Source organism: Rosa rugosa, chromosome 5, assembly GCF_958449725.1.
Source record: "Rosa rugosa chromosome 5, drRosRugo1.1, whole genome shotgun sequence".
In the NCBI taxonomy this organism is placed as follows: Eukaryota; Viridiplantae; Streptophyta; class Magnoliopsida; order Rosales; family Rosaceae; genus Rosa; species Rosa rugosa.
The window spans coordinates 29,450,538-29,474,235 of record NC_084824.1 but is presented as its reverse complement, the minus strand read 5'-3'; the positions used below and the strand labels follow the sequence as shown (position 1 = coordinate 29,474,235).

General features: G+C 39.7%; 1 protein-coding gene across 1 annotated transcript; it reads left to right on the top strand.

The window, feature by feature from the left end:
• Nucleotides 1–10,784: 10,784 nt before the first annotated feature.
• On the top strand, nucleotides 10,785–13,197 carry LOC133708879 (chitinase-like protein 1). The gene is made up of 3 exons (XM_062134439.1): nucleotides 10,785–11,295; nucleotides 11,867–12,026; nucleotides 12,441–13,197. Exons 1-3 carry the CDS (start codon nucleotides 10,899–10,901, stop codon nucleotides 12,847–12,849), a joined length of 966 nt encoding a protein of 321 aa, XP_061990423.1. The 5' UTR covers nucleotides 10,785–10,898; the 3' UTR covers nucleotides 12,850–13,197.
• The last annotated feature ends 10,501 nt before the right edge of the window (nucleotides 13,198–23,698 follow it).

Here is a 23,698-nt window from a genome sequence, read left to right as displayed (position 1 = left end):
TTTGAGAATAAAAGAAATTTTATTAATCCAAAAGATTACAGCAATGGGGATGACACTGTAAAATCCTAACTACTCCAATTAGAGAAGAGGACCTACTCATACCCAAAATATAGAATCGGCGGTTATAGATACCATGAGTCGATATGGGCCCAACTCTAACCACAAACATCAACTTATTCCAAGAGTTCCGATACATCCTTACAGTCAACCTCAAGAAGAGACTAACCCCTTCCGACACCATATACCAATACCGCCAGTATATGTGTAGGGGCAGCTCCCCATTACATTGACTACAAGAACACAGCGAAATTAAAACAACTAGTCATTGGAGATGACACCATAACAATGGCACAACCACAAGTCCAGACCACGAATACCCTCACTCGAAGGAGGAGGGACTGATAAAACCTAAACAAGAACCTAAAAAACCAAAAAAAAAACCCTAAAGAAACCACCAACACCCTCACTCAAAAGAGGAGGGACTGATTAAACCTAAACAAAACCTAGAAAACCAAAACAAAAACCCTAATAATAATGATGATGAGCCCTCGTGAACCACCTTACTTCCCGGAAAAGCCAGTAGTGGACTGTCGATAGCGATCATCGGATATTCAGGCCAGATCCAAGCATACATGAATAATATGAAATTCACCAACCACCATTCCACAATTCCCACCCAGACTGCATCCAACATCCACGCCTTCGCCAGAAGTCCACCGCACACCACCACCCCCTGCCAAAGATCAAAATCAAAAAACCTGTTCTGATCCACCACCCATGACTACCCACCATTCAAAAATAGAAAACCCATACCTCCGATCCCAAAAATCTTAACCTCCAGCAAGCAACCCAATCATGAATAACAAAACGAGAGAAAAAGATCTCTAGTCAGAACTCGGAAGTCGCTCTGAAGCTGCAACCAACTCAAGTAGAAGATGGAAGAGAACACGACTCACCCACCACAGGAGAAAACATAGTAGCCCGTCTGGCAACCCCCAAACCACACCGACGAGGCCGGAGGCCGACGCCAGCGCGGAGGCGTTGCCGGACAAGCCAAGAAACCGAAACTGTGTACTTCCGAACTCTAGATCCTTTTTATGCGGAACGTTAAAAGAGAAAAGAGAAGTCATTTAGAGTAAAACCCCTATAATTACAAGAATCCAAAAAGTCTTATAATAAAAATGATTGCATAACTTCTCAATAATCACAGGCCCGGCCCTGGGAAATTCAAGGCCCGGGGCGAAAAATAAAATTGGACCCTTTATATAAAAAAAAATTCAAAAATATTTTATATTGATAAAAAATATATGATACAATGGGGGGGGGGACAAAAAACCAATACCCCGAAAAATAAACATTACATCACTTTATATCAATCAAATCTCATCTAAAATGATTTCTTCTATATATTGTAAACAATTGCCCGTCAATGCAAAATATGATTTAATCGCACTCTTGCATTCCCTTTTGTCTAGCACTAGCTGCTTCAACTTTTATATATTGTAAACAATTGCCCATCAATGCATGCTTTGGGGCCCAAAGATCGCACTCTTGCTGTTCCTTTTCTCATATTCCTAACAGAATTTTTTTTTTTTTTTCTTTTTTTACCCGTCTACTGCTTCAATTTGGGCCCTAGGCCGTCACCCTTCAAAACTTGGGCCCGGGGCTATCGCCCTGCCTGCCCTGGGCCAGGGCCGGGCCTGAATAATCATCATCGTACTTTTTTGTTTATGACTTAGTAGAAAATAGTTAAGCAGATGATTTGCTAGTTTGCAAGTTGACTTATTAATCGTGTAATTTTCTGAATGATGTAATCTAGTTATTTAAAAAAATTAATAATTCAATCCTTTCTTAAAAAAAAAAAAAAAAATATTAACGATTGAACAAGATGGATGCATCTTAGGTCGAATACACTGATTCAGATGAAAAATGTATAAAAAAACATTTCCCTCTTCCTCAAGAGAAACCCTAAAAACCCAAAGACTGGTTTCTTTTCCATTTGAGTATTCGACCTCGTCCGGCAGCGCCTGACTGGTGCTATCCTCCACCCTAGCCGACGTCTTAGGGTTTGAAGCTAGACGAGTATTCGATCCAATATGGTTCGAGAGCATTCCATGGGTTGTCACGCGCGCCCTGAACTTCAAATAAAGAAATTCGAATCCGAAACGCGATAACTTAACAAGCACAAGAAAACACTTAAAAAATTTTTCATTTAAAATTAAGCAATAAAACAAACCGAGCTCACAAACATCAATACGAACTCATTCTTTAGAGTCACATATTAATCTACAGAGAGTTTACAAATTAAACTAAATGACAATTCAATAAGTAAACACACTTACTACACAGCGAAAGAATAAAACTAACGTACACTTCAACGTCCAAGCTACAACAGCAACCAAACCTCAGCTTCAATGACTGTTACTCCGACCTACACAATAACCCCTACACCATGGAATAGTGCATCGGGTTGAAACAACAAACCCGATAAGCTTTTGCAAACTCGTGTGAGTAATTAAACCTAAATAACCACAAAAACGCATTTCCGACTCAAGGACAACAATCAACACAATGATTAATTCTAACAACAAAATCCTTTTCTTTTTCTTTTTAGGAACACACATGTCACAACCGTGACAAATCAAATCATCCTAAATGAAAACCGGTAATCCCTGCATAGAAATTTAGTTCAGGAAATCACCAACAGTATACAAACCAAAACCATAGTAATCCCTGCATATAATTTAGTTCAGGAGATTACATTTAAAATCAAACAATTAGAATGAAAAGGAAAATAGATAAAGAAGTCAAACAACTCACTCTACAGTCGATGATCACCCATCAACTCCAAATAAATGATCTCACAACATGACTCGTTTTCAAAACTCGACATCCTTACTCCTTAAGGTAACGTACATCACTAAAGTGATAAAAATCATATTATTTTCACTCACCCATAATATGAAAATCAAGTCCCTCTTCGGACAATAAAAGAAAGAAAGCACTTGAAACTCTCTTTTAAAAATGCGTATTCATGAGTCACAAGTAACCACATGTTACTGATTTGAATGTTTTTCATTCGCCTATCGCGTAACAATCAACACGGTCACCAAAGATGGGAAGTATTTACGTCCCGGTTTATTGTACCTCGGGGATTACGAGCTAGCTAAGAATCCTATGGTTCTAGGTCACCGACAATCACTTGCACAAACAAATAAAACTAAAAAAAATGCTAAACAAGGCACCGAGCCTCATTCAAGCATGACTTTGCATCACACAAAGTCACATAGACGGCCTTGCACCAAGCAAGGCCTTAATAGGGCCGTGAAACACACAAAAGTGCTTGTAATGCTCACGCCCACATGGATTTACAAATGAATGGTAGTGGGAAAGTCACAATATTTTTTGGATTTTCATAAATGATAAATAAACTAACTAACTACGACATAAAAATAAGATAGATAGAAGGATGGGATGCATCGCATCAAGGGCCACCATGGAATTCAAGGTTCTCCACACAAATCTAAAATCACATGGAATGATGATGATTAATTCAAATGATGCTTCAAATGTTTTGTCGGATTTCCATTTAGCATTAAGAGGTCGAAAAGAAAGCTAAATTGATTGTCATAAAATAGTAGTCAAACCCTAAGCAAAAACAAGAAGAAGAAAGAATACTTAGTTTTTGGCTACCCTATACTAGTCTCAAACCTTATGCCTTGTTGGGGCCATAAGTGCTCAAAACTAAATGCTTTAGGTTTCGACAATCGATTGTAACACACTCTAGCAACCATCACCACAAATAATAAGGTCGAAAAGAGTACTTGTGATAACAATTACCCTACCCAACAATTCCGAATACTATTCCGACAATCAAGGGTAATAATACTCAAAATTGGGTGACTTGAGAACCACAATCTAAGAAATCCAAATGGAAATAGAGATATGCAATGGGCAAATTAATTCCACCATACTCATGCCATAATCTAAATTGAAATATAAATTCCCCAATTTAATATTCCAATTCCAACACACCAAACATAGATTAAGGAGGGGAAAACCTAAAACCATACATCTAGAGTGAAGAAATTAAAGCAAGAGTACACAAATCATATGAATAAACATCAATTTTATTAATTCCTCAACAAAACCATACAAAACTAAACTTGGGTTTCAAAACCCTAAAACCATGAGAGGTCACACACAAGTATATATCAATACACATCAAACAACACCATAAGCAAGAAAGAAGAGAGAGAAAGAAGAGGGAAAGAGAGGAGAAATCCATGAAATTTAAGGCAAAGCTTGTCACTAGCTATTGCCATAACTTCATGGCTTCTCTTGCTACCCTTATGAAGCCATGGTGTAGAGATGGTGGCCTAGATACCGGAGATGTGTGTGCCTCCTCCTTGTGCAAGCCTACATGTGAAGAATGGGGGATGAAGAAGAGAAGAAGAGGTGAGAAGGAGAGAAGTCCCAAATTCGGCCAAAAGGCCTAGGGTGAAGAAAAATGGGTCTTAAGCCTGTGAAATGTGTGTGCAAAGGTGCTTAAATACCCCCTTGGGTTCAAGGGTCAAGATTAGACTTGTACCCTAGATCCAAGGGCTTAAAAACAAGTAGAAAAAGGGTAAAATGAAAAGACTAAAACAACCTAATAAAAATGTAGAGAATTAGGAGATTAGAAAACATTTTGGAAAATAAAAAGAAAACCGGAGGGTAAAAATGTAAGTGAGTGTGTGCCTAGTGTGAACACAAATAAATATCTCCATCCACATGTGTGATGTGTGTGAGGTGTGTGATCCACTAATTATTATTGTCATTACATCAATTTTGAATTTGAAATTTGAATACAAAGATGTAATACAAATGGGCTTGTGTCTTCACTTGTGTGCTTCTTTGGTCTTGGGCCTTGGACTTCATGCTATCGGGCCAAGTTGACTTGGTTGACCCGATGGTCAACCATTTGACTTTTTGTCCTTTAGTCGGAAGTTGACTTTTTGCTCAAATTCGCTACTTCTTTCGTCTTTTTCCTCTCTTGACCATAATTTCCTACAAATGAAGAAAACAAAGTAATACTACGAAATAATGCTTGAGTATCCGCTAATTTCAAGGTAATTAGGGCTAGAAACACACGTACATTGCGTGTGAATCAGTTACCCCCATGTCATACTATGGTAGACAGATTAGAGCTCTAACTGAATCGTAGTCTGTCATCTCGGCCGTGGTTCAAACCTACGATATTTATAATTGCCTCGATCACCAATGTGATAAAAGGTCCTCAGACCGAACATTTAAAAGTCCACATGACTCAATGTTACCAAAATTCGATTACTCTTTCAACACGACAAAATCAACAATTCCAAGATATAACGTATTTCCATAAAGAGTAAACACACAAATCAACATTCTGAATTATTCACAGTTCATACGCACATCACAATGTCACTGGGTCAACATATATATTTCACGTAAATATATATATATATATATATATATATATATATATATATATATATATATATATTACGTGAAATATATACGTGGTCATCCACACAAGAATGCCATTAATACCAACTATAGTTCACAATCACAAAAACATCGAGAAACTCATTTTTATACTTAAATTTCATTTTCTATACCTGTGAACCATAGTTGATCGAGTTCATATTATTTAAAATAAATATTCATTTTCGAAAACGATTTATAATTATCAATTAATTCCGAATATTAAGTAAATTCATTCGTAAATGAACCACGTGAGATTTACTCAACTCTAAATCCTGCTGCATCTTCTCTTACAGCAGATAAGGTATCGAACATGCTTCGTCAGTCTCCTAAGTACACTATGATCTTAATTTAGTACACGAATCGAAAACGATTAAAGTTCGAACCCTGTTTGCACTAAAATCCCGAAAGTAATGCCAATCGAGGTGAAACTTCATTTGAGACCACCCTGGGTCTCCGGAATACTTATACGATTAATATATCAAAATTACAAGCCGATTGGACGGTCGAATCCTCACGGATCAAAAACCGATCGAACCGAAAACCCTAAAAATCATAACTTGCTCATACGATTTCCAAAAATTACAAACTATATATCGAAATGCTCGTATCGATGAGTAGGTCATAATGAGGGGCATAAATTGCCCCTGAGGTAGCCGGAAGCTACCGAAAATTGCCGCCACAGAAAGTGGCAGAACCGCCGCCGACATCCGAATTAGGTGGCGAGACCTATGCCAAACTCTTCCTCTCAACATGTACATCAACATTCATAACTAGCATAAAGTCTGAATCAAAGCCATTTGGCCAGAATTTATCTCGAAAGATCAGAAAATCGATGAACCCTAGAACCCCAATCTTCAAAATTTGATCACCACAAGTTGAATCGTTGCAAGCCACCTTGAGAGAAAGCTTCTACGTCCTCTGGGCTCCAAAAGCCCTCGAGAATCGCAGCCTATGGTAGCTGGAATCGTGAGTTCTGACTTGGGTCCAATGCTGCGCTGCCGCCATCCTTTGCCTCCTTGCTGCGCCTTTCTCCCCTCGTTCTCCCCTCGTTTCGTGCTCAGATGCTACCACAAACTTCAAGAGGAAGGTGAGGTGAAGCTATTACTACTTGTGGAGCAACTAACGGTGGCCGGAGGAGGAAGAAATTGACCACCAAAAATCTGTCCCTGACTTGGGCTCAAGAACGAAGAGAGAGAAAGCTTTCCAAAAATGGAAAGTTTTGGTATTTTATGATATTTTTGGATTTTTTTTCCTATTTAACCAAAATAGAAACTTTTTCCGTTGATTGTAACTTCTTCATACGAACTCCGATTTTCGCGTTGCACATGTCCATGAAATTGTATCGACGCGCTCTACAATTTCCGTGAAGGAAGTTTTCACAGAATCCTAATGTATAAAAAGTCAACCCTTACCTCATTGAAAATAAAGCGTTTCGAGTAATTATTCGTCCGAAACACTTTCGCTCCACTCTCGAACCACGAAATCGTCCCAACAATCAACTTAATAATTTCTGAAAAATCATCAGAAATTAGTAATGAATTTCTGGGGTATTACATGGGTGGTTGCGCTCGAAGTAGTCGCAGAAAGCTTTCGGCTTGTGTTTTCTGGCCGCATCTCGACCGGCGACGTGGTTGTGCTGATCAAGATAGACAGAAAAACCATCGACGGTGGGCAGAGGGTGAGGCGGTGGACTGGCGTGCTTCAGGCCGGCGTGTGCTGTGGCGCGGTCGAAGTGGCAGGAGGTTGTGGCGACGTAGATCGGGAAGGCACGAGTCGGAGCAGAGCGATTCGAGCGGAGGGCTTGTGGCGTATGAGATGTCGTCAGGGGAGGATGGGCTGAGACCAGATTGGCTTGATGGGCTCTGGAATTGGACTACTCCTTTGGATGCTCTTGGGCTTACTATTTTGGGCTGGGATTGTTGCCCTAGGCCTTTACTATGTTTTAGCTTTGTCATATATAATAATTTCCTTGTATCTAGGAACCAAAGCACTGATGTGCACCCAATGTCTCTCTAGCGCCTCTGAAGTAGTACCGAAGGAGGATTTCCGCTACCTCTACGTATTTGAATGTATAATGAGTAGGTCTATTTCTATGTACCACTTGTGGTGCTACCACTATCTTCTTGTCTGTCTATGTCCTTAAATGACAGCAAAAGGGTATGTAACGACATATTCTGGTTTGTGATGAATATACTATTTCCTTGATTCAAAAAAAAAAAAAGATGGATGCATGTAGATGTAGATATATATATTTAATACATATTACTTCTGGGCTTCTAGTAGTTTGAAAGGATTTTGGATTTTTGTTTTTATTTCTTGTAATGTACCATGTCATTAATTTTGGTGGCATATTTATTAGGGGAAATGATCATTTACCCAATTTTGGGGTTAATTAACCCCACTTACCCAACTCTAAGACCCCGTTTGGTTAGCTGGAATGTCAAAATTAGAAAAGGATTTATTTTCCTTTCCAGACGGATATGGAATGGAATATGATTTGGTATTTCCATGTGAGTGTTTGGAATATTACTAGAAATTAAATTTTGGAATTAATTTTTCATTTCTATTGTATTGTTTGGTAAGTCATAAGAATGAAATATAGAATTATAATTTTCAATAACGCCCTTTTACTAATTAAAGTACATCAATTTATAAGGAATATTGGTGGGGAATATAAATTTTTAGAGGGATAATTAATGTAATTTTGCCTTTGACAGTGGGAAATGGAAATAGAATACCACCCATGACTAGGTAATTCTATTCAGGCTTTATGAGGGAGTCAATTTCCAGTCAAATCTTATTTTTTATTTCCTTTCCAATCTTTAATTACAACCAAACAGCACATTTGAATGGAAAATGAAATTAATTCCCATTCCATACCATGATTTCCTGCCATCCAAACGGGGCCTAAGAGATTGCTCACTTACCCAAACACTCTAAGAGAACATTTCCCTAATACCCAATTAAGTATTTTTTTATTCATTTTTATTTATTTTTGGGACAATTTTGCCATCTCCTTTTTTTATCACTTAGAGAGAGAAATCATCGGAGACCTTGAGGGACTCCGGTGACCAGTGGCCGGCTGCGGACTCCGGCGACCGGTGACCGGAATTCGGCTATCGGTGACTGGAATTCGGCAACCGGTCACCGGAATCCCGAATCCGGCCACCGGACCGGTGACCGGATTCCTGCGTCTGATTTTATTACCCCCTAATAATTAATACCCAGTAATCATATTATTGCCCCCAATAGACATATTATTGCTCCCCAATAACAAGTTTATTGGGGATTAATAATTAGTGAAAAATGAAGATGTTTTGAATTTTGAAAGGTTTCGGAGGTTTTATCCAAATAAATAAGATTATTTTTGCAGTTGAATAAACATGTTATTGCCCCCAAATAATCATATTATTGCCTAGTAAACATATTATTGCCCCCAATAAAAACGTTTCTTTATGAAAAAAGAAAAAGAAAAAGAAATAAAAAAAGGGGAAATGATCATTTACCCAATTTTGAGGTTAATTAACCCCACTTACCCAAACACTCTAAGAGATTGCCCACTTACCCAAACACTCTAAGAGAACATTTCCCTAATACCCAATTAAGTATTTTTTTATTCATTTTTATTTATTTTTGGGATAATTTTGCCCTCTCCTTCTTTGTCACTTAGAGAGAGAAATCATCGGAGACCTTGAGGGACTCCGGTGACCAGTGGCCGGCTGCGGACTCCGGCGACCGGTGACCGGAATTCGGCTATCGGTGACTGGAATTCGGCAACCGGTCACCGGAATCCCGAATCCGGCCACCGGACCGGTGACCGGATTCCTGCGTCTGATTTTATTACCCCCCAATAATACTCAGTAATCATATTATTGCCCCCCAATAGACATATTATTGCTCCCCAATAACAAGTTTATTGGGGATCAATAATTAGTGAAAAATGAAGATGTTTTGAATTTTGAAAGCTTTCGGAGGTTTATCGAAATAAATAAGATTATTTTTGCAGTTGAATAAACATGTTATTGCCCCCAGTAATCATATTATTGCCCAATAAACATATTATTGCCCCCTAATAATCATATTATTGGCCCCCAATAAAAACGTTTCTTTATGAAAAAAGAAAAAGAAAAAGAAATAAAAAAAACTCCTAATTAGATACATCAATAAAGGAGACTCAATTTCGATTGAATTATGAAAATCACCTCAAATGTCTGCCAAACTCTCCAAATCACTCATCACAACATCAAAAGTTCAAAACCCAATTCCAATCAAAACCCAGAAACTACCAAATCCACATAGACAAAGCCAATTTTTGTCACAAATTGTGAAACTCCAACGATTATAATTCAATTTCCTAAACTAAAAGTTCAGGTCAAATCCAGAGAAGATTAAAGAGTCAAGGTATGCCTGCTCGAACTGAAGAGGGCGCTTGGGCCAAGCTTGAGGGGTTGGGCCAGGCCCGACCATGGCTCCTCCTCACGCTCTGCTGCGATCGCGTTACCGTTATGAGGCTCCTCCTCCATGTTTGCTCCCGATCGAAGCTTGAACTACAGTGAGACTGTAAAGTAATGTGCGGAGGAGGCGGATGAGCGAGTTCGAAGGACGATGACGCCGGTCGGAATTTCACAGGACGATGACTACCGCATCCAATGGCTATCCAGCCCTGTGGTGCCGCATGGCCGTCTCGACCGCGTCGACTCGAGCCTCGACCTCTGTGGCCTTCTTCCTTATTGAGGCCGCCTTCTTCCTAGCAGGGGCGACTCGGATTCAAATGTTAATTGGATTAATGGGCCGCCGGAGCTGCCATGGCAGAGAGAGAGAGAGAGAAACTGGAGGTGGAGATCGGGGAGAGAGAAAGGAGAGTGAGGAGAGAGAGGAAATAGTGGCATCTATACAGTTTCTTAATTATACGAAGGGCAAAATTGTCAATAGATGTTAGATTGGATAAATGGAGTTAAAAAACTCTTAATGGAGTAAGTGAGCAATTTTTAGGTTCAAATTGGGTAAGTGGTCACGGCCCTTATTTATTATTCAATACAGTCTGCCAAGAAGGGCAGAAGCGACACTTCACACTTCTTTGGCGCTGTCGGTGGAGCTTCATGGGGTCAGCCCCTCCAAAATATTTCCAGCCTGTTTCCCCCATTATACCTCGAACACCTATTCTGTTCCCCCAACCCCACACCCCCATCATCCACCGTCCATTCCCCTCAGACCTGCACGCCATTTAACCCCGTCACACCCGAAAATGACACACCATCAGACACTTGCCTTGAGACAAAACCCAAAACACAGAACCACCAAATCACTCCTCCTTAGTTATTCCCTCCCTCTCCAAAAAACAACCCAAGCCCATCAGATCTGAACCGCCCCCTCACAATTCTCTCCCACCAATGAAGACCTCTCCGTTGGTTTCCGCGGCGGTGGTGGCGGTGGTTCTGCTCAGTGTACTATGCGTGAATGCCTTCGACGACCAGGTGTCGGCGACCCCGACGCTGGTCAAGAAGGTCAAAGGAAAGAAGGTGTGCGACAAAGGGTGGGAGTGTAAGGGGTGGTCACAGTACTGTTGCAATCTCACCATTACCGATGTCTTCCAGACCTACCAATTCGAGGAGCTCTTCAAAAACCGGAACTCGCCGGTGGCTCACGCCGTTGGATTCTGGGACTTCCAGTCCTTCATTCTCGCCGCCGCGCTTTTCGAGCCACAAGGGTTTTGCACCACCGGCGGGAAGCTTATGCAGATGAAGGAGCTCGCCGCTTTTCTCGGACATGTCGGCAGCAAGACCTCTTGTAAGTCACACTCACTTGTGTACATTCAATTTGAGACCAGTTTAGGTAGAATTACACAGGTTTGATTTGGAATGTGTTAAGTTAGAGTGAATGGTTTTGAGAGAAACATGGAATCGGTGTTTACTTGCAACATAGTTTTTCGAGAAAGATGCATATGTCATATGAAGAACAAAATTGCTGGAGTTTTTTCTGTGTTCTTTTTTGTTGTTTTTCATATGTCATCTGTGAAAAAACTAGGTATAAGCTCAATTTTTGATTATTTTGAAAAAATAATAGTTTTAATTATGACAGTAAAAAACTAAGGAGTAGGACAGTGGTTGCTAGGTGATGAAAGCTAAATTAGAAACAAAACTCATAGACCTGACTCATGAACTTGATATATTTTGTCGGCTGTGAGTGGAAAAACTAGTCGTACGATAACAAACTTGGTTTGTTATGCATAACGAATGGTAACTTAATGAAAGCGCAATATTGTAGACTGCATAAACAACGTTAAGCTCTTTTTGAATCTCATATGTGCATAGATCATTGTTTTTATGATTGATGACGTTAATGGATGTGATTATGCTAGGTGGTTACGGTGTGGCCACCGGAGGACCATTGGCATGGGGACTTTGCTATAACAGGGAAATGAGTCCCATGCAGTCATACTGTGATGACTTCTACAAATACACATATCCCTGCTCCCCTGGAGCTGACTACTACGGTCGTGGTGCTTTGCCTATCTACTGGTTTGTGTGCTTTTCTTTTGTTGTATAATTAATTGAAAAATGAGGATTTCCTTGTAGTGTATTCAGTTTTTCCAACCATTTTTTTTGCTTAATGACTAACCAGATGGTCTTTTTTGTTTTTCATTCTTAGAAGTAGAGTTTTCATAGATGAAATGATTCATTGAGATACTCATAGGCCTTTAGATTAGCTTAGTAACTTCACAAGCTAAATGCTACATATTCCAAGCTAGTACAATCTACTTGTGGAGAAAAACAGTGACTGTTTTCTAGGTCAAACAGAAATGTCTTAAACTTATACTTCAGTTAGTTCCATATTTACCTATTCCAGTTGCATATGAAGTTTTTAAATAAATTGTAGATTATAAATTTGAATAGACGATGCTCATGAAGTTTCTCTTGTTGATCACATCCTAGGAACTACAATTACGGTGCAGCTGGGGAAGCATTGAAGGTTGATCTGTTGAACCATCCAGAATACATTGAGCAGAATGCTACTCTTGCCTTCCAGGCTGCAATATGGAGGTGGATGACTCCTATCAAGAAATCGCAACCCTCAGCCCACGAAGCATTCGTTGGCACTTGGAAGCCTACCAAGAATGACACATTGTCCAAGCGATTTCCAGGATTTGGCGCAACAATGAATATTCTATATGGGGAGCAAGTTTGTGGCCAGGGCGACATTGACGCCATGAACAACATCGTTTCCCATTACCAGTATTACCTCGACCTTTTGGGTGTTGGTCGTGAGGAAGCAGGTCCCCATGACGTGCTAACTTGTGCTGAGCAGCTTGCATTTAATCCAATTACCAAAGCATCTTCTTGAACTCTTAAGTGGTGCGAGAGCCTACCTTATCACATCCATCCCTTATGTTTTCAGATAAAAAAAAATTACAAAAAAGAAAAATCAAAATCAATTTCCCATCCTTGCCAGGACTGTTTCTCCTTAAGGTGAACTATCAATAAATGAACGTGTCCAAGCTAGATGTTAATATGATTATTTGGAATGCAGATGTGTGAAGCTACATATGGGTGAGAATACATAAAGTGGTATTTATTTGTTCTTAATAGTTTATTGTTGCTATATTGATTTTGAATTTTATTCTTTTACAAGGTCGAAATGTGTGATCATGTAATTTGTAAAATGTAATATATATGAACCAGTTTCTTGTCAGTTTTGTATCAGTTACTTGAAGGTTCCTCCTTATTTTTCTTCAGATCAAATGTGTGTTCTCAGCTTCTGTTTTTTTTTTTTCTTCTTGGATCTCAAGTGTGTTGCGTACTACTCTTGTTATCTGCACTCGCTGTAGAAAGTGAACTCGAGTGTTCGAGTGGAAAACATGGTGACTTTCGTGTTCAGAAATAGACAATTTTTAGAGGATTCTTCTTCACGTCTTCTATGGTAAAGACGCATTTTACTAAATGACATTCCATCTTCTCCTAATACAAGTCTTCTTGTAGGAAAAAAGTTTCTTCCTTCCTAGTTTCTTCTTCATTTGAAGAATTCTCTCTCCATTGTGCTCATACTTACAAACACTTCCACCTAAACTGGATCAACTAGGTCTACGATCCAGATCCTTTTCGATCCCAACCAGGCAGACTCAGATTGCAGCAGACATTAGATTGGCAAACCTCAATGTCATAAGTTTCTTGATTTAATTTTTGAATGTTTTTGTGATCAGGTACTGTTGTTGTTAATTTTGTTTTTGTCGATTGAGAGCTTCTTAATTGTTTGGTTATGATTCTTTTGAACCTGGGGGGTTAATTAGTTCATTAGGGTTTTTAGAACCAGGTTTTCCAAATGTCATTTTGTTCTCTGCTTTGGGTCGTGGTAAGTCTTGATTATTGCTCCAAGTCAGGGGCGGCCCTGAGGGTGTGCAAGCTGTGCCGCTGCACAAGGCCTCTGAAAATTGGAGGCCTCCGATTTCGAGTTTCAAATACGTATATGTAGGTATAAGTCAATATATTGAATTTAGTTCCCAAAACAACTACAAAAGCAAGTGTAGTGCAGCTGGTAGGATGCCAAATCCGCGTGCCCCTTCATTCCCTTTGTTACAGTTTCGAGTCGTGGGCTCAGTTTTTTAATCTTCCTTTCTTCTTTTTCCTTCCCTTTTTTTTTTTTTTTAATTTTCATTTCCCTTTTTTTTTTTTTTTTTCTTTTCTCCTTTTCTTTTTTAATCTTCCTTCCTTCTTTTTTCTACTTTTTTTCTTTCTTTCTGTTTTTACTTTCCTATTTTATTATACCCATTCATTTTTTTTTAAGTTATTATGCAACGAACATAAGGACTCGGTCAAATTTTCGCACTAGGTCTCTGAATTCTCAGGACCGGCCCTGCTCCAAGTATATTGATTTCCTCAGGTGGGTAGGGAAATTAAGCCACAATGAAATTCATAAAATTGGTCATGTAAGAGGTAACTCGTTGAACACCCCCAAGCTTCTCATTAAGAGTAAGAATACAACTAAAATCTCCGATAAGCATCGAAGGCATAGAATCATTAGGTTTAAGATTTCTAAGTTCATTCCATAAACTTAGTTGTAAATGTTTATGTGGATACATAGAGAAAGGTAATTAAGTATGCATTATTGTTAGAAGTATCTAAAAATTAGTCTATCATGCTTTTTTTTTAAGGCAAACAGAACTCAGCTTTATTAATTAAGTAGGAGTGGTCTCCTTTTGTACAATGTCTTGGATACACTCCGGGGTGGAGTTCACCCAATTGTTACACAAATTAGAATCAAAAGCAATACCAGCTAGTCTATGGGCTGCTCGATTACAAGTGCGGGGAGCGAAGCACAAACGCACCTGCTGCAGGTTCTTGAAGGTAGCCTGGATGTCATCAATTAGAGTCCCGGCCCATATTGAGTGAGAACTGGAGAAGCACTGCCTATGTCTTGAACTGCTATTTGACAATCAGTTTCAATAACCACATACCGGTAATTATGTCTTCTAATCAACTCTAGTCCGGCTTGTATAGCAAGGAGCTCGACATGGAAAGTTGAGCTCACAAAATGGACTACTTGCTGAAACGCAGCAACAACATTTCCTCTAGAGTTACGAAGAATGCCTCCTATTCCACCCTTAGTGAGGTGAGGTACATATGCCCCATCAATGTTAAGCTTTAACGTATCTGCTGCTGGAGACTGCCATGCATAAAGATTAGGTTGACTTGGCGTCTTCTCACTAGCTCGTGACTTTTGGAATTCCTCCAGCCAAGTCATGCAACCAAAAAACAAGTCTGGAGGACTTCTAGCAGTATCCTCTCACAGTTTGGTGTTCCGATTCGTCCACAGTCCCTATATAAGCATCAAGAGCTTTTCAAAAACCTCCATTCTAAGATTCAAAGCTTGTTCCAGCATCCATTCTTTGAAATTGATTTGAGGAAGCAAAGAACTTTGGAGGTGGAATGGAGATTGAGATAAAAGAGTAGAGGCTGTAGTGCACTTACAAAAGATATGAGCAGTGTCTTCCAACAGATGGTTGCATAACAAACAAGTGAGGTCTCCCACATAGCCCTTACTCATTAGCCTTTCTCTTGTAGGTAACAAATTGCAACAAGCTCTCCATACACATATTTGCACCTTACCAGGTGTTTGGACCCAAAATGAGCATTTTGGCCTGATAAGGCACGTTTTGGAGAAATTGAGCCAATGTCAGTGGTTCAAGCTATATATTGTCGACAAGTTCGAAATATATATTTAGAGGCTAAATAAAGCCTAATATGGAAGCATGGAAGCATGAAAAGTCAACTTTAGCACATTTTCCTACTTCGGCTAGGAGAAACCGAGCTAAACAAGGAAGGAGGGGCGGAAGACTAACCAAACGAAATCGAAATGAGCTAAAACTGTCCATATTAAATCTAGACATCTCAAGGATCATTTCTTATGAATAGTTACAGAGCTAGTTTTGAGTGGAAGGCCTTCAAACAATCAGTCCAATCTTCAAACAATCGTTTCCGGCCCAACCACTATATCAAAAGCTCTGAAATTTGACCAGGATGATCTACACTCATAGTGGAACATTTATTATGAAGAAGTCACGGTCAAAATATGAATGATTGATAGAGATATAATTGAAGGAATAAAGGAGCCGATCGAAAGTGCTTCCTTATCTCCAAAATTCATCATTCCTTATCTCCAATTATGCCTCCTTATCTCCTTATCTCCGAAATTCATGATTCTTTATCTCCAATTATGCTTCCTTATCTCCAAAATTCATCATTTCTTATCTCCAATTAATGCTCCACTATCATTTGTTTAATGCTAAACACTTTGGCATGGTAGCCTATAAATAGAGGTTACAATGAAACACTTAAACACACAATTCACTCATCAATACATCTCTAAGATGATCTAAGTCTCTCTAGAGCAAACCTCTCTAAGAGCAACTCCTCTCCTTCTCTTTCTCTTACCGGTGATCACACTCCTAGTCGTAGTCTTCTCAAAAGCTGACTTTCAGTGCCACCAAACCCTCTGTCAACGTACTTCGGTCCTAGTCTCCTCGGGAGCCGATTATAGTACCACGACCACAACGGTTATGGAACCAGCCAAGAAAGGGTAACGCCCTCGCAAACCAGCCAAGCTAAAGTCACACTTTAGCAAGTTCTCTCTACTTCCCAGTGGTTCTCGCTCTGCTCGATCTACAACATCGAGTATCGATTGTGATTTTCAAGAAGATTAGCAAAAGTCCTCACCACGAGGCATAAAGAATCCCACGACGAGGTTGGTGCTCTCCTCGTCTACAATTGCTTGAAAGAAGTCAGGTCAAGGGACACCCCCGACGACCGCACCTGAACGGTGCTGGCACGCCCGCGCAGAAAAGAGACTGTTGACCAGCTGCAACAAAATTGGAGCCAAACACCAGGAACATTGGCCTTCCAAAGTTTCCTCCACAACTCCTTAAAAGGATCACCATTAGATGAAGACACAAGGACATGGTCAAGGACCTGTGCTCTAGCCACCCAGTAAGCAGTTTTGACTGTGAACCAACCTCTCCGTTCCAAGCTCCAGTACAACTTGTCAGGCTTTGTCTATCATGCTTAGGAACATGGGTAAGCTTAAAACCGTCATCATTCCAAAATAGCAAAATACCACCCACATTGCCCAGATGATTCAACAAACATAGCATGATTAAAAGGAAACTTAGAAATTATTGTAGCAGCAGCAGTCGCAGTTAGCTTAGTGTCCAACATACAAAAAAAAAAAAAAAATCCAAAGACAATTTTTTTTGCGAAAAGAGGGCTTGCTAAGAAAACAATCCTTAGCACAGCCCCTACAGTTTCATCCTGCTATCTTCATTTTCCAGCTGTTGCAGATGCAGATGATTCATTAGAGGAGGCATTGTGATCATTTGCTTCATTGTCAGACAAATTGCTGCTGCTTTTTCTAGGACTTTTATTGGTTGGAGGAGAAGCAAAGGAAGCATGCTAAAGATCCTCTTGGTTAGGAAGGCCATGATCAGATAGGGCTGGCTCGAAATTCTCATCCATATTCTCTTGCCCTTCCATAACATAATCTTGATTCTGTTCCTCCAGTTTGATCTTAATTATTGCCCCGGGAATCAGTTAAAATGTAATGTTCAGGGATAAGCTACTTAATAAGATCATGCATGTCATTAGGGTAATAAGAAACAAGAGTAGATGTTTGAGCACAGTAGTCATGATCAAAGCCCAGAGGCAGAATAGGATCATTATCAGCAGATTCAGAATGATCTGAACTGAGAATAATAACAGCCTTTGAACAAAATTCATCTATTTCATCATCAGAAGATATTGTAATAACTTCATTAGGAGGTACGTACCTGAGTGTACTGAGTTTTCCAGATCGATTTGCTTCCTCATTTTCATTCATATTAAGACCATGCCTTAGTGGGGAATCAAGATTAGAGGCTCCACCACTAGCTGCCTCAGCAAAAGTGACTCCTTGTCTTCGAAGATCTTTAGAATTATAAATCTAGGTTGAGAGCCAGATGTGTTTCTCCTTCTTTGAGTATTTTGCCATCCATGAGAGCTTCATCATAAGCATCTTGAGCAAAATCACCACCTTGCATGTCATGGAAATGAGAGGCTGAAGCAGCTCGAGATTATGGAAAGACAAGCATGACTCCAAAAGGTAATTTGGAAACCAAATTATCAATAACTTGTATATTAGCAGGATAGGTTATGTCTTCTTTACAAAGTCGATCCATCATAATGAAGCAATGATCTTCAGTATGCTCCAGACAGTGTCCAAGAGCATCTCTACCAGACCATAATAGAAGCATGTCTCAAAAAGGATTTCATAATGAATATGAATCGGTGTTGAGACATTATCACAAGGGTTAGCCAGTACATGAAGCATGGTGAGTGCTAGGCTCACACTCACCCGAGTGTGTATCAGCCACACTCACTCCTCAACTTGCCACGTGTAACCACTTAAAACGCCGTCGATGCCAACCGCGACCAAGGTGTTGAGTCAAGAAGAAGAGATGAGCCTGTTATTCTGTGCCTCTGCCGCCGCCTCCTACTAACCCTTAAGTTAAAAGCTTTGCTTGAATTTTCAGGTGATGATCATCAGAGGCTGCAAAGAGGTAGAGGTTGGTGGTGGCGGAAGGTTGCAGGTTGAAGACGAAGATGGATTTTTTTTTTCCCATGAGGTCGAAGACGAAGTCGCAGTATTGGGTGGGTAATGTTTTTCTGGTCTTTTGGTCATATCCAGATTGAAGATTTGGAAAGAAGGAGATTAAGGGGACGTTTGTTTGGATTAACTTGATGATTATATAGGTACAAGTTTTGACCAACTTGGTGTATTGGCATTCCCATACAAAACGGTGAAGTATCTTCCAAGCTGATCCAAGAGAATCTTAGGTAAATGAATCCATGCATACATGGTAGATTAGTGGTTGGTCTAGGAAAGTATCTTTGAGGTTTAATATTCTTTATTTAAAGATATTTTTTCTGTTTGCCAAATTGTGTAATTGATTTCCCAAGTATTTTAGGGTTTGGTGTCTTTAATTGGTTATCTTTAAAACAAAAGATTGTTTCCTTGTAGAAGTGGAATTAGGGTAAGGAAAATCTGATTTGTTTTGTGCATGGTGCGGCCTCCTTGGTACATATTGAGAAAAGAGACGTTCATAGTAATAGAGGTCTTGAACGCAAGAATATTTGGGGGTCTTGCTTGTTCGTCTAAGTTTGAGTCTTCACAAGAGTCAAAACACTTGGTCCATGTATAAGTGTTCTTGATCATGTTTTCATATCCATAAATTCTCTTGAGATCAACAGAGAGGCTGTGATGGAAGAAGAGCGATATTTGGTGATCGTTCAAGTGAAGGAGTTCAAGACGGAAGACAAACTTTGTATTAGCTTTTGTCTAATCATTGTAGCCGAGCTAGTGCTATTCTAGTTTGTAAAGAACATATCCTTCATCATAAGTTAATTCTTATTTTGGGTTCTCAAGAGTAAGAGCCCCGCAGTGTTTTTAATCTCATATTTGAGATTTTGACTGCGTAACCAAATTCTGGTGTTCTATTTGTTAATTTTAGTTTCTGCTGCCCAGTAAGGATTGATCCGTGCATTGCAATCCCCATTTTCCAGAAAACACATTCTGTCCTTGTATTTTCATTTGGCATCAGAGCAGGTTCTAAAGCTTTATAGTAGATTCGAGGACATGATGGAACGTGAATATAACAGAGCCTCCAGTTCGATAAACTGCCCCCCCCCTTGTTTGATGGTGAAGATTACTCACAATGGAAGATCATGATGAGGACATTCCTCTACTCTCAGGATGAAAATATGTGGAATATAGTTGAGACTGGATGGGAACACCCCACCAAGGCTGAAGACTCAAAGAAAGTAGAAGGGACATCTGTAAGAGTTCTTAAGCCTAGGAAGGAATGGACAGAAGAGGAGGTTTGAAATAGAAGTTGTGATTTCAAGGCATGGAATTCCTTATACACCGCTTTATCCAAGAAGGAGAGGGTGAGAATCAGCCATTGTGACACGGCTAAACAAGCATGAGATCTTCTTCAGGTCACTTATGAAGGAAATAAAAAGGTTAGAGGTCAGAAGCTTCAGAGTCTTGTCTTGGAGTTTGAGAACATGCAAATGGGGGAGGATGAATCAATAGATGACTTTCATGCTTGTCTTCTGAATGTACAAGTCAGTGTCGCAGTCTTGATGATCCTTTTGAAGAGCATCGAATCGTCAAGAAAATTCTTAGGTCTCTTTCATCAAAGTTTCAATCCAAACAGACAGCTATAGAGGAAGCTCAAGACCTGGACACCTATTCTCTCGACGAACTGATAGGTAATCTCAAAACCTTTGAGATGAGGATCAAGCCTGAAAAAAAGGTAAAGGTGTTGCTTTTTCCTCCATTAAAATGAAATATTATATTGTTGATGAGTCTGTGGATTTAGATTTGTTGACGAAAGAGTTCAAAATTTTTTTAAAAAACAAAAAATCTTCGAAAATTTTTCCGAACAAGCCTAAATATTTTTAGTGTGGTGGAATTGGACATCTTGCTGTCGATTGTGGCAACAAGAGGTATAATTTGCGTGGAAACAAGGCTTTAAAGTCTACTTGGAGTGACAGTGATGAAGGCTCTCAATCCGATGGCGAAGAGGTAAATCTTGCTCTTACTTCCTCATTTGATTTTGAATTATCTGATGTTTCTGATTTAGAAGATGACACTCTTGATGAAGAAACAAATGAAAACTGCAAGCAATTGTATAATGCCTCAAGAATTGTTCTTAGAAAAAATAATAAACTTGAAGAGAAAGTTGAATCCTTAAGAGGTGATGAGAAAGAAAAAATTGAGCAAAAATTTGAAATATCTTTGAAAGAATGGGAAAAAGAACGTACTAATCTTGTTGATAAGATTAAAGTTTTGCAGGGTAAGGTCAAGTCTCAAGACTGGGACAAGGAGCATGATGAGATTACTAACAAAATCAAAGTTTTGCAGGTTGAAATTAAGGCTCAATCCTCTTTAAATGTTTCTCTAACCCTTGAAAATGAGAAATTTCAGGAAGAATTATCAAGGGTCAAGGAAAGCTTTAACAAGTTCTCTATAGGGTCTGAAAAAGTCTCTAAAATGATTGGATTTGGCAAAGCTCATTGTAATAAAGAAGGATTAGGATATAATGGTGAGTCTTGCAAACTGTTAACGTTAGTGACCGATGGGCCTCTAGTTAGCTTTAGAGAGAGAGAGAGAGAGAGAGAGTGACACGAGATGTATAGTGGTTCGTCTCTCGCCTTAGCGGGAAACTACGTCCACTTGAATGTTGTAGTATGTGTGTTTGGGATTACAAAGTGTGTAATGGAATGTGGAGTAAGTGAGAAGGCGTCTCCTTTTATAGGGGAAGGAGGCTCCCTCATTTACATTTTCTTAGATGTGGGATGTAGAAATCACTATTCTAGTCTAAAAAGCATGTTTGTGAAGGCAACTTGGCAAGGCCGGAAAGGTGGCTTCCCGGCGACGGATTTGCGACTTCCGGATACCGTAGCGTAGCTTGAACATAGGGCTACAAGATGCAAGTAGCGGTTGGGCCTCACCATGGCTTTTGGGTGTCCCAAAGAGCGTGTTACTTATGCTTGGTGAGATAGCGAACTAGTCTTGCTAGTAGAGGTATCTACAAGTCCCCGAAGTCCGCAAGCAAGAGGAGCTTCTTGGTTGGGGAGTTATAAGCATGAAGTCATCAAGCATAAGTGACCGGGCGGCACGGAGCCCCTACAAGTCCCCGAACTCCGTAAGCAAGAAGGGACTCGTTTAATCCTGCACAATGAGACAAAAAGAAACGCGCATATGTAGAATGCTTGTTGTATTGGTTACCGTCCGTATTAATGGAATGCGAAAAGAATTCGATTTGTAGTGAGCAACAAATGGTAGAAGAATTCAATATTCCATTAATGTGTATGAACATGTAAAATGTTGGTAGTTGTATATGTGGATCTTATGGCCATATAACACGCACAATAGATAGTGGCAAGTGTAATGGGTGTCCATATAAAATTGTGGGAGGAGTCCCGGTGAGGGTATGAAACGTTTGTGAATTTGGGGCTTAAGTAAAGCATGTTGGACATGATCGAGCAAGTTGGGTGTAGTTGAGCAAGTTGGGTGTAGTTGATTGTGTAGGCGTTGTGCGAGCATGCGGGGCGTGGCCCAAGAGCAAGTCGTGGCCATACTCGATACCCAAGCAAGTCGTAATCCGAGCAAGCTAGTCGTTTATCCGAGCATGTTTAATTAAGTCGTAAGTGACACAAGCTTCTAGATGAACGTCACATGAAAGTGAATTTAAGCATGTATGTGTAGCATGTACTTGTAGTAAAGTTGCTAATAACATTGTGTAGGCATGCTTAAGGGTCATGGAGACATGTATAGTCATGGCAAAGGCTCTAATTGAAAGAGCGTAAAAGAGAAGATATAGTTACTTATCTTATGCCGATTTGGAGCGAGTTGGAGGAGAAATTGGTATAGGTACCCCAAATCCTGTTGGAGTTGTGCAAGCATGACGCTCCATTGCTCCGACGAAGTTCCTTAGTAGAAGCCTCGTTAATTGAAGCGGTACTCGGTGACTGCGTCTCCTTAACATAAGGTAAATGATTAGCATTTTATCCATATCAATAAATTGACCAAGTAACAAAATGGATTATTTGTTTGCACTTGGATGGGGAGAAGCATGAGAAATGTTGTACTTCAAGTGACAGGAGTGTGATTAAATTGACCGAGAAATGTTGTACTTCAAGTGACAGGAGTGTGATTAAATTGACCATATAAAAAAGGGAAATGATCACGTATATATAACAAAAGGGTACAATGTAATTGTACATTCATATAGTAGGACTTTGATAATTTTGGCTAGCACCACTACCTGGCATGGTTTATTTAATTCAAGTTTCCCTCATAATAAAGAAAGGAAATGATTAATATCTAGGGCAGATATGTCCTGATGTTGCCATGTGAATTGTGCCTATTATGCTCTTGAAAATATGTAGTCATTGTGATTGAAGAGGATAATTGCACGTGTGAATGGTTATAGACTTAAAGTAATTGACATGTCAGTGCATGTACCTTGGAAATGTAGGCAAGATTATTGTAAAGGTTTGAACCTAGAATAATGTATGTGTTCTGTAAGCTAGAGTCATGTGAAGCTACAGTAATATATTAGCATGGAGAGCCAAGTGTGCACTAGGATATATATATATATAGAGGTGTGAACCAAGAGTGAAATCATGCCGGTCATGTGATTATCCTATAGATGTGGTAGTTGATAAATTCATGTGTGAGGAGGCATCATGACTATGCGCATAAGAAGACAAGTATAGCATGCACCTTGATATGTGGCACTACACCAGAGCATAGCAAATTACAGTATCACACTTAATAAACAAAGCATAGCATATTACAGCTGTTAGAAGCTATATGCATTGTGAACATGTTTCAAACCATTATAATAAGAGGCATGTAAACATGCTTTGGCTTTATGCGAGGGAGAGCTTTGAAACACTTATCTCAGTTCAGTTGACTGACATGGCTGGGAGAATATCCAAATCCAGTTCTCCGGCTGCCCTTAGCAATTGGGCTGACAAGAAAAAGGAAAACGACCCACTCTCCTTGCGGGTACTCGAACAAGATGAGGATGTGTTGCGAAGTAGGTGCTTGGAGCAGATAAGTTGTCGATCAGCGCCTGAGCAAGCAGCCATAT